The sequence below is a fragment of the Syzygium oleosum genome, unplaced genomic scaffold (genome assembly GCF_021117445.2).
Source record: "Syzygium oleosum isolate NSW1041296 unplaced genomic scaffold, Sole_v2.1 Sole_v2.16, whole genome shotgun sequence".
In the NCBI taxonomy this organism is placed as follows: Eukaryota; Viridiplantae; Streptophyta; class Magnoliopsida; order Myrtales; family Myrtaceae; genus Syzygium; species Syzygium oleosum.
In genome coordinates this window covers 7,870,849-7,882,824 of record NW_026607500.1, presented here as the reverse complement: position 1 = coordinate 7,882,824, position 11,976 = coordinate 7,870,849, and the positions used below count along the sequence as shown (strand labels likewise).

Below are 11,976 nucleotides of genomic sequence, written 5' to 3'. Positions count from 1 at the left end.
AAGGTCGTTTTATCTTTTAAATTTTGTTTTGTTCCTCCTTGTTTGCCCTCAAGGAAAACAAGAGAGTGATGGAAGGAGAGTGTAATCATCCTTCATGGGGATATCGGGTCGGGTTCAGGTCGGGTCGAAAATGATTCGACCCAAATTGGCCCGACACATACCCGACTCTTGATCCGTTTTATTATTAAAACGCTTGAATAGATAATATAATTCGGAAAAATTTGTACCCAAATTAAGGTGAGAGCACAGATTGAGAGAAGGCGGCCTCGAGCGAGGGCGAGAGACACTGAAGAAAGAGCCATGGAAGTGGATTGAGTTTAAGTAAGTTGTGAACTCATTTAACGTCCATATTTTTTTAGGCCTTACCATTTCAAATCCATTTATGATCCGTTTAATGAATATAACTAACTCATATAACAACAAAATCCATTAAATATAGGTTAAAAAATGGATCTGACAAGTTGAACAATAGATAGATGAATAGCATGTTGTTAAAATGGATCACAAATTCATATTCTTATCCAAAACGATATAAATGAGTCACGTGAGCCAACTTAAGGGTCATTTTTGGTTTTAAAGATCAAAGCACAAGAAAGATCAACCGGAGTCAGAAAAATATGTCTAGCTCCTATGTCCTCCCTCCCTCCCTCTTGCTTCCACCGATCGCGAATCTCCTCTTGCCGCGCTCTCTTCCTCCTCTCCAATCCCAGCTGATCAGCTAGCGTCACCCTGACGTGGACGTACAAGCGACTGCCGGGGTTCCCGGGAAGACGGCGGAACTGAAGGCGAAGGGCGTGGACACCATCGCGTGCATCTCGGTGAACGACACCTTCATCGTGCGCGCGTGCGAGGAAGTAGAGCCTAGGGGTCGGTGACGAAGTGATGCTGCTGCCGGACGGGAACGGAGAGTTCACGAGGGCAACCGGGTGCGGACCTCGACTTGAGCAATGAGCAAGCGGGGCTCGGGAAGCGGGTTGCGGCAGTATGGCGCTGCTTGCAGAGGAGGGTGTTGTGAAGGTGCTCAACCTGGAGGAAGGTCAGGCCTTCACCTTCAGCGGTGCCGAGGATGTGCTTAAAGTCCTTGTAGATGTTCGAATGTTTCCTCTGGCTTTTAAATTTGGCTATTCTTGGTTAGTGTTGAGAGGTGACGTTTTTGTTGTGAGCTGAGTTCGATAGACTCTGCCTTCCGACCTCGTGCCTAATAACTTGAAATGGAACCGGAGTGGCAAGTTAATGCAGACACGTGAAATGGGATTTTTCCTTCTGGGAATTTCGAGATGTTGCCTTTCTTTGTGGTGGTTTCGTTCAAAAGTCCGCCTTAGCTCGCATTGGCATCATGGACTCTGTGTCGGTCCGATTCTACGGGATGTCTCGAGAGGAGATGGGACTGTTTGTGCAGTGCTGAATTGGCCTGTCCAGATTGTGAGTTGGTGAGGATAATGATCTTGTTCCTAAGTCCAAAGATATACGAGTCAATGCCTCTCCTTTTGTTCTTGTTCTGATGCTGGGAATCGCATTGCAAATCACAACTCATAGTCACAGAGTTTGCCTCTTGTGGGATGGACACTGAAAACGTTTTTCTTGTGGTTTGAATCGAAAGCTTTAACTCTTCCAAAGGTTGGAGTGGATGGATTTGCATCTTCTTGTGTCTTCCCAACACCTTGGCTCTGTGATCTTGGCTATGGCCTTGGACTCTGCTTCTGGTTCGACCGCCTTTTTCGTTCCAGTGAAGAGTGAAATTGAGTGGGAGAGAAGCTGGTTGTGATTCAAGGTCTGGTTTCAAGTAGAACATATTAGGATGCAAACATAGAGAAAAGTTGTTAATTGTTGAATTGGTAGTTCAGTAAGCCAGTTGTCCATGCAGCAACAGTGAAAGAAAGAAGGTAGTTTGAATGGTGGAACTTAGGTCCACAGTTGTCTATTTCCCTCGTAAGTTTCTATCCCCATTCGAGAGATTGATTGACCGTTCTAAAAATTGCCTGAGATTGATTCACCACCAACGCCCCCTGTCCATAAACCGGCCCCGAGATCCTTCATTGACTTGACGAGCCGGTTTATAGAGCCGACTATTCTTCAAAAGCAATTATTTAAGGAGAAAAATTTCTAAAACTGGATTTCGACTTGGGTGAGGTATGGATTGGCAAAATTGCATTGCTAGTCTGGTCATTTTCGACCCAACCCACTCAATTGATAGGCCTAATGAATAGCATTAACACTGCCTAGAGAACTTAAGAAGCGTACAAACCCCGCAGAATTGACATGGTCAAGTAGGTTTTGAGTTCCAAATTTTAAAACCGGTGAAAATAAGGTTGGTTTCAAGATTTGGGGTCATACCACCGGATATTCAACATATTGTACCAGGTACAATATTCCGGTTTAGTATATGTTAATTGAATGTATTTGTACCAAGTATAAGTTTAGCTATGTCTACAGTGACACATTTTTGCCGATAGAGTGTGATAAATTTTTATGTAAACTCATAAATTTAAATGACAGGTGGAAACTAGCTCATTTATTTGTTTTTTTCCTTTCATTGTCATATCATTTTAGTATTATGTTATCATTAGACATGTACATGTACTTTGTCATTTAATATGTTCTATTAATAACTAGAATTGTGATGATATTTATTCAATAAAAAAAATTTGGAAAAATACAAGGTACCCTATAACCAAAGGAACCCAATAGGTTTCGAGTTCTAAGGTGGTTCCAACAGCGTACACGGTAGGTTTCAAGTTCTAAAAGTTTGGAGTCGATACCTATGGAGCAAGTCCTATATGGTACTACCATGGAAACTGCACACCCTTGTTAATATAAAGTAACTAAATAAGAAATGAACAAAAAAGCAAAAGATAGAACAAAAGTCTTGACTAATGGCATCGATGAGCCTCACATTTCTAACAATGAAGTCAGCTGCTGTCAGATTCAAAAGGATAACGGTTCTTTTCCACATGATTTTGTACTTTCTCTCATGTTTTTAGTCCGGGTGGTCCATCACCATTGATTTTCTTTTTTGTCCTTCTGCCAAAGCCAAATTACTCTTAAGATGATGATTAAAGCAAAGTGCTGATGTTAACAGGAGCGACTTTTATAGTTTGAACAGCTTTCTCAAATTGAAAACCGGCTCTCAAATCTTTTCAAACTAGGCACCTTTCTCCCAAAAACGGCTCCAAGTCTTGCTTCATTTCACTAGCATTCACATCTGATCTCACCTTTCTCCCTATACATGCTGCAAAAGCACAAAAGCAGAAGACCAAAAGCTTCTTCGGTATCCACTCTAGCATTACAAAAAATTGGAGTGATCAAAATAATATACACCGTATCATCATCTCATCTTTGACAAAGTATACATGTAAAGAACCTAACAAGATAGGATGGACAACATATCTATTGCTGTTATCTGGGACCCGAGAGCCGAACGGCAGAGAGATGCGCGTCGCTGTTGCAGTCGGACGGCCCTGAAGAAGTCCCCTCCTCGCTGATCGATTTGAACATATTCGGGAAGAGGCGAGAACCCAAAGGAGATGACATCGGCGGCATGGGTACAGAGCAAATGCCTTCGAGCATCTGAACGACCTTGGTCATCGACGGCCTAATGGCCATGTCTTCCTGTATACACCACAGCGCCACTTTGATCGAGACGGAGACGCGGTCGTCTTTGTCCTCGAACTTGATGCTCGAATCGACGATGTCTCTCAATTTCCCTTCTTCCATCATCTTGAATGCGTACGATGGAAAGTGAGATTTTTCCGAGGTTTCCGAAGGATCGTAGTTCTTTCTCCCACCAATGATCTCGAGCAACAGCATTCCGTAGCTGTAAACATCGCTCTTTTCTGATATTGCGTAGTTTGTTATCCACTCTGGTGCAAGATAACCTCTCGTGCCTCTCATGGTAGTGAAGACATGGCTCTGTTCTCGGGTCATCAGTTTGGCCAATCCAAAGTCCGAGACTTTGGCCTGGAAACCGTCATCGAGAAGCACATTTTCGGGTTTTATATCACAGTGAACAATCTTCACGTCACAATCCTCGTGCAGGTAAGCCAGTCCTTTTGCCGTGCCCAAAGCGATGTTGAACCTTGTTTCCCAGTCGAGCCAGTCGTCCTTGTTTTTCTTGAAGATCCATTTGTCCAAAGACCCATTGGCCATGAACTCGTAAGCCAGAAGTCTGTGCGACCCTTCGGCGCAGAAACCTTTTAGCCTGACCAGGTGGTGATGGTGTATGCTTCCGATGATAGAGACTTCTGCTCTGAACTCTTTCTTTCCTTGGCCGATGCCTTCCAATTTCTTCACAGCCAATCTCGTTCCGTCTGGGAGGACTCCTTGGTACACAGAGCCGAAACCACCTTGCCCGAGCTTCCTCGTGAAGTTGTCAGTCGCCGTTTGAAGATCTCTGTAACTGAAACGGATTGGCATCCCGGCCAAATTCTCCAGAAAGTTGTCCTCTTCTGAAGTCCCTTCGGGCGTTCCCGGAAACTTTCCCGTCGACACATACCATCTGAACCCTCCATAAATTAAACCAAAAACCAGAAGCACGGTCACAACCGAAATGACAACAACAAGAATCACACGCTTCTTGCTGCTCCCGCTCCCTCCTGGAGTTGCACCAGCCCCTCCATTACTCGATACCTTAATCATGGCAGTGAATCCGGAACTGCTCTCAGAGGCTTTGAAAGCTCCGACATCATTAAACAAATAGCAATTTCCGGAACTAGTTTGGAAGAACATTGCAAGGCACGAGCAGTTGGCAAGGCAAGAGGTCTTGCAACCATTTAGATCAGCTTTCAGAGAGGGCGAAACGAAATTGAGAGCGAAGTAGCTAATCGAGTCCCCCACACTAATGAGATCTACAGGACCTGCCGAACGATCGCAGGGAGAATTAATTCCCGATCCACAATTCGAGTAAGAGCTAAGAGTAGGAAGACAGCGGCACATCTTATTGCTGTAACAGATCATATAAGGGTTACAAGGCTCTGGCGTGCCACACGGGTCGTTCGGTATTTGCGTTGGAGAAGTGTTGCTACTTTGCAAATTGGTGAACGAGATGCTGCCGTCGTTTCCCAGCACTGCAATCCAAGTGGCGTTCGGATCCGTATTCGTTGAGAACACAAACCGCCACAGCAAACTTCTGCTTTGATCATAAAAGTTCCACGAATTTGCATCGAGCGACGCAGAAGTGACTTGGGTACCATGGTTGTTAATGATCCTCCGGGTATCGCCCCTCATGGACCAATATGGCTGGGGAGTTCCATACGCTGCAGAGAGAATCATGTCTCCAGACTTGATCTCAAGAGTATAGCTCAAGTTCTGCGATTTCTGGCTCACCAGTTTCATCCCTTCGGCGAACTCCTGTTCCGACAACAGCGTATCCGTCGGATGGCTGAAGCTCTGCCAAATCACTCCGCTGTTGTTCCCCAGCAAGACCAGATTGCCCGAATTCTGCAGCTCCATCACCGAAACTCCCTTTCCACCTGAATCCGTGGACCAAACAACGCTCCCTCCCTTCTGCAGGAACACGTTGCCAGTAGCGTCGAACACAAATTTGTCCGACGCCGCGACTGGCGAGTCCCTATTCGCGCTCCAGACCACTGCTTTGGTGCCAAGATGGATTATAGCCAGTGAAAACGAAGTGATATCCGAGTTGGCAACGAAACCAAAAGCGAAATTGGAGTCGTTTGACAGGAGAAACAGGCCGCCATGATCGATCCAGTTCATTTGAGAGCCTTGAAACCCCGGAGAGATTTGACCGACTGTCTGAATGCTCGCCATACAAATCCCAAACAGAAGAAACGCATTAAGCCACAACAAGCCCGCGATATGCAAAGTCCCCATGTCTCCACGACCCACAACCGAATTCAAGAGAACAGTTACAAGAATCTTCCTTTTCCAGGAGGACCCAGAAGAAAAAAGAGATCTCCACAGTGAGCGACTGTAGTTGCGAATCGTTCAGGCACGAACTTACAAATGACCGCGAGCTCTAATTCGACCAAGCTATCACAGCTTTACAGAGGGACAACGCCAGAAATTCCACAAATTAGAGTGCAACAGAATGATACAAGAATTGCTCTGATGAGAAGGAGATGATTCATTCCCCTGTCGAGCCAAGTAGGGGACCCAAAAAAGCAAACAGACAACAAGAGCAGCGCAAATCCCCAATCTTTTCAGGCTCTCGCGCTACATGTGAGCAAGAAAAGAGCTCGGCCGCTTGATGCTTTCACATTTGAATCTTGGAGCACTAAAAACTCGTGGGCTGCGATTGATTTCACATTCCAGCTCCACAAATTCCTCATATCTCGTCCCTATGCGAAAAGCGAAACGGCAAGCCGACGCAGAAGCCTCGCCCCACTAGCCGCCGCAGCAAACCGGGGTGCAAGATTCAGACGGCGGGCTCAGGAAGCACAAAGAAGGTAAGAACATGGAGGGAGAGCGCGAGGGTGAAGCACCCAGAGAAGCGGCGGTTGCCCACCTCGTCCAGCCGCTAAAAACTCCCCGCACGTTTTCGATCTTCAGACCAAAACAGAGTCTCTTTCCGGGCTCTGTTCTTATATTCTTCTTCGACCGCGATGTTGAGGAACTGCTGCGGTCGTGTGTTTCAAGAACTTACAGCTCGCCGAATTCTCGAAAGAACGGCGTTCGAGATGTTAAAAGTACGATTATTTCCTTTGTTTTCTAGCGGGGGGAATTGAAGAGTTACAGCTGATTGTCTGTATGGGCATGACAGATCCAACATGGTGCGGTGGAAATATTTTTTTTTGGGGTTTTTGGGTCAGCAACTTGTGTGATTTTTAATGCGATTAGGTTGATGGCCGGACGTACAAGACTCTATATACTGGCTTTGCTTCGTGTTCATCCGGGTACGTTGCTTCATAGCTACTCTTGAAAAATCAACTGTCACTGTTGAAGGCTAAACTCCAAATGATAGAAGCATAAAAAGAAGAAGGTTTAATACTACGAAAAATCTTAAATTGGTACATTTATAATAATTTTATCCAAAATTAATTTTTTTATCACAAAAAGTCACAAATTGATACATCTGTGATAAATTTACCCCAAACTAATTTTTTTACCACTAAAAACCTCACACTGGTATACTTGTGACAATTTTACCTCGAACTAATTTTTTAATCACTAAAAACCCCAAACCGGTATACCTGTAATAATTTTATTCCAAACTAATTTTTTTACTACTAAAAACCCTAAACTGGTATATTTGTGATAAATTTACCCTCCGTTAGTGTTCGTTAAATTGGATTAATATCACGAAAAATCATAAATTGGTAAACTTGTGACAAACAGAGGGGTAAAATCCTAAACTGGTACATCCGTCAACTACCACGTATCATCAAACTTAACAATTTGACAGTAAAATTTAACGGAAACTAACATAAGGTAAAATTGTCACTGGTATACCAATTTGAAGTTTTTTGTGGTAAAAAAATTAGTTCATGGTAAAATTATCACAGATGTATTAGTTTGAGGTTTTTGGTGGTTAAAAAATTAGTTCGGAGTGAAATTTTCACAGTTGTACCAATTTGAGGTTTTTTGTGGTCAAAAAAATAGTTTAAGGTAAATTTATCACAGGTGTACCAATTTGAGGTTTTTCGTGGTATTAAACCAAATAAGAAAACTCGTAAGTTTCTAGTGTGGAGACGATCGTGGCCTTCTTTTGAACTGTCAAAACAGGGCATGGAAGTAGAAGTTGAGAGCCGTTAAGTTCATGAGAGATAATATATATATAATACCATCTATGGTAAATTTTTAGGGTAAAGTATATTGAAAGTCTTGAGGCTAAGTAAAATGAGATCGGAAATTTTCGAAAAAGCACAATCAAATTCAAAATTCATTCCGTGCGACTTTCTTTAATATTTTCGAAAACACTTGGTGTTGATACAATGCCAATTTCGCGCAACGCAAGAATAAGCCGGCCCTCACTCCCTCGCTCAATGATGACAAATAGTGGCGTAGCCTCTGTGGGACATTTGCCCTCACCAACTGTGCAAGTGCTATGCGCCCTAGCCGAGACTCTAGCCCTCGCCATCAAAGGAGCGGTGGTGGCGGCGGCGGCGGCGTTGTCCAACAACCCCCTCTCCTTCCCCATCCTCTCTCTTATTTTAAGTCTATTTCGTGTAGATTGCACCCAATTATTTGGTGCACATCTATGTTAAAGTATGCTTGACAAAATCACTTTGAGTTAATCCATCCCTCAAAATCGACATAGTTAACGAAAATATTTGGTTGGATTAATCTTTTAAGTATACACAATGTTTTGCATATAATAGCATCTTCATTGGAGGTGATTGGTTTCAAGATGGGTAAGTTCCAAATTTGGAATATGAAACCTACCTTGTTATAACAGGTTCTCAGTTTTTGAAACTTGGAATCTATCGTATTTGTCCCGGAACTTGTTTTGGAACGTATTTTGTTTTTCTAGTTCGGTTTCAGGGTCTACCTGAGAACTTGTTTTTCCTTTGTTCTTTTTTCTGGTTTTATTTTTTTCAGCAAAATAATATGAGTAGCAATGAAACGATTCAAAATAAAAGATGAATAATAAAAATCAATATCCGCCAAAAGCAATAATCCCTAAAATGAGCAATAAAAAATCCATCAATAGCAACAATCTAAAATATAGTAATACTAAAATTTACGATTTTTTTTAACACAAGCTAAAAATCGATTCCAAAACCGGTCTGGGTGAGTATTTACTTGGAACCGAAAATCGGACCAGTTCCAAACGGTTCCCAAAAATGGGAACCGATTTTCGAACCTGTTTTTTGGGTGGTCTGGTTTGGTTTTCGAGTAAACCCGGTCTGGTTGCACACCCTAATCTTCATTACCAATTCAGAATTTTATGTGTTTTGCTTCTTCCGTTGTCTTTATTTTTCCGAAAACCGAGTTTCATTCATGAAAATATGTATATGAATAGAAGTAAAAAAGCATTTATCAATGTAAAATGTCCTCTCCCTCAAAATAAAAAACTTGGGAACAATTGTTTATTTTCAAAATTGCAGTTATAAAAGCGAAAATTCAAATGCTAATGCAAGTTACGGTGTCGATGTGCGCAGCACCGGGTTGGTTGGCCCGGAAAGCCATGGGACTTTCCTCTATTTCGGGGCAAAACGATGTCGTTTCGGGCTTTTAAAAGCGGAAACGAAGTTCGAGCCGGAGAATTCGGGGTTTTGATTAGGGTTTCTTTTTTGAGTGAATGAACTTAAACGTTCTTCAAAACAGGTGAATTGTGTTAATGAGGAACGAGAGGGCGATGGACGTGACTGGGATAATCACTTGTTGCTTTCATGGCGGGTAGAATTCAAATTGGAAAGATCACAAGAAGAAGGCAAGAGAAAAGAAAGCTTGTTTTGGATTTCAACGAAACCGACGGTGGAGAGACACCGGGGACTCCTAAGTTGGGTGAGGAACATTTAATGTGAAAGGTGGACGGTAGTGATGAGCAGAGTTAATGCTACGGCAACTGCTTCCCACCCTTCTGACTAGGGCACCGCCATATTGGTGGGACCCCCCCTTTAAAATTCTTTGGCCAAATCCATAAAATTAAAAACCCTAATTTTGAGTACGATCTCAACTTTGCCTCAAATTTATTTATTGTCCGAAAAAATTCGTCAAACTTTCCTTCTAATCCTGAATTTGTCCGCACACTCGGAAATCGCCACTGATTTCTTATCGAGAGTCTGCTATTATTCCATACAAAGGTTGGGGTGTCGATGAAGACGTCAGTTCTAATAATGAAACATTTAACCGGCCTTGATATTGATAATTTAGAAAACACCAGCGGCAATTCTTGGATGTATGGGTGAATTTGGGATTAAAGTAAAAGTTAAAAAAAAATTTGGACAAACAAAAAGTTCAAGGTAAAATTGGGATTAGACTTAAAATTTGAGATTTTTTTTAGAGAATTTGGTCTAGAATTCTTACAAACCTTGCAATTTTATCATGAATATGTCTTTGATGTCACATTGATACATACATATCCTTGCAGGGTCAATTCACCCCGAAGAGAGGGATACGAAAATTGTTACGAACCGCAACTTTAAGATGATAGTGAATGACTTCTATCGCGAGCCTCTTGACCTTTTGTATATGTACACACACGTTTAAGGTTCAGGGTTCTATTGGCAGGTCCCGTTAGGGGCACTTGTCAACATGACTCGTACACATTAAACTTTCTGACACGGAACAGATGTCCCATAAGACCGGATCGGACTTGCAGCTCTTTAGGACCGCAAGACCGATACATCTTCACTCCTTGCCTATCTGGCTCTGTTTTTCTTCTGGAGATTATATTACAATAATTAATAATGGGCGGCGCTATTTCTAACCTCTATACGACTAATCCACTCCATTTTCCATTGAAAAGACAAAATTATCCTCAATGATTCAATTGCAATTTAAAGTGTGGCCCCAAATCAATTTACTTTCCTTATTTTTATTTTATTTCATTTTTTATTTAGGATCTAGTTACCACAATTAAATAATTCATTTTTTTGTTTATTGTGGGTAATCCGAATATATTAAAGGCACAATGCTTTCCTTTTTATTTTTTGATTTTACTTCTGTAAAAATAAGTTTTGTCTAGTAAACAAGTGATGGTGATATACACAACAAAAGTGAAAGTTTATAAATAAGTGATCTTGTTAAAGAAGTGTCTATGTTAAAATTTTTCTAGATTTTACTTAACAATGGAGAAAAGAAATAGGTTTCTTAGAAACTTTTCTTTTCGACAAAAATAATTTTACGAAAGTGATTGATTAATATTATTTAATTTTGTAGTTGATCGCCATTGAAAATCATGTTTTTATTGAGTTATTATTTTTTTCTCTAGTGATGTTTTCCCCATTTTCAGGTAGAGAAAACCAGTGCTTCTTTTATAATTGAAAGTGTGGAGGATGATAGGGTTGGCATTATAGATAGAACACAGAGGATGACGGGGTGTAATGGAAGAAGAAGAAGACGAGCGGGAGAAGTAGAAAGAAGAGAATAGCCTACAAGAGAGAGCAAAGAGACGATTTGCAAGAGCAAACAACTGAGACGTCAAAGGCGTGGAAAAAAAACAAGAAAGAAGAAGGAAAGTGGGATCGCAAGAAATAAAAGAAGAAACAAAATAAAAAAAGTTGACCAAATAATAAAAAAAGATCACTTTTGTAGAGCTGTACCAGAAGTGGTAGGATACTATTGTCAAAATAAAAAAAAATGAATGTCTAAACTAAAAGAGTAGTGGAAAAAGCATGATCTATAATAAATACAAATGATTTTAATTGTTATGACAACTGACATGCACTAAGAGCAGCATCAGAGAGTAAATCTCCATTTAATGAAATATAATTAACACGTTATCTTTTTTGAATTATAAAATAAGAAAGTAGCTGGCTTGTGCATGTATTCAACATGTTTGAGTAGTTTAATGTGGAGTGCGCGACCATGCAATACCACAGTAGTCTCACCCACCCCAATTTCTAGAGAAAATGCATTAAATTCTTCTGTGACAATTTAATACTTTAAATACCACAATAGTTTAGTACTTCATTATTTATTTTTTATGTGTTGGCCTGTATAATTATATTCCCTCATTATCTGTGACAATATTTTCTCGTCTTAAAGGGGGTAACATTAGTGTTGGGACACCAAATTAGCTAGTTCAAGTATTTTCATACATACATGATCAATCTCAAGATGTTGGAAAGTTGGCTGTGATCAGATTTGAAAATCATGTTACTTCTTAGAAAGGATCGATCGTGGATCCATTCGGGTCTCAACGAAAGTAATTCCCTTAAGACCACTACAAGGGGAGGGGCCTCCACTTGTGTAATTTCCTATTACAGCGGAATGAAGAGATCGTTATATGAACTGGTATGAGCAGATCAGTCAGGTGTTGTAAGAGGTTTGAAACACCAGCATTGTAGCACAATAAAGAAGCTATTTTTCGGTTTTTTTTTTGGCATTAATCGACCTATTACATTTCCGTAT

General features: G+C 41.2%; 1 protein-coding gene across 1 annotated transcript; it reads right to left on the bottom strand.

The window, feature by feature from the left end:
- Window positions 1–3,261: 3,261 nt before the first annotated feature.
- On the bottom strand, window positions 3,262–6,755 carry LOC115686244 (G-type lectin S-receptor-like serine/threonine-protein kinase SD2-5). Its single transcript, XM_056318821.1, has one exon. It carries the CDS (start codon window positions 5,827–5,829, stop codon window positions 3,397–3,399), a length of 2,433 nt encoding a protein of 810 aa, XP_056174796.1. The 5' UTR covers window positions 5,830–6,755; the 3' UTR covers window positions 3,262–3,396.
- Window positions 6,756–11,976: the final 5,221 nt, after the last annotated feature.

Bases quoted from the DNA above. Each gene is read 5' to 3' on its own strand.
- LOC115686244 (XM_056318821.1), bottom strand. From the start codon at position 5,829: ATGGGGACTTTGCATATCGCGGGCTTGTTGTGGCTTAATGCGTTTCTT.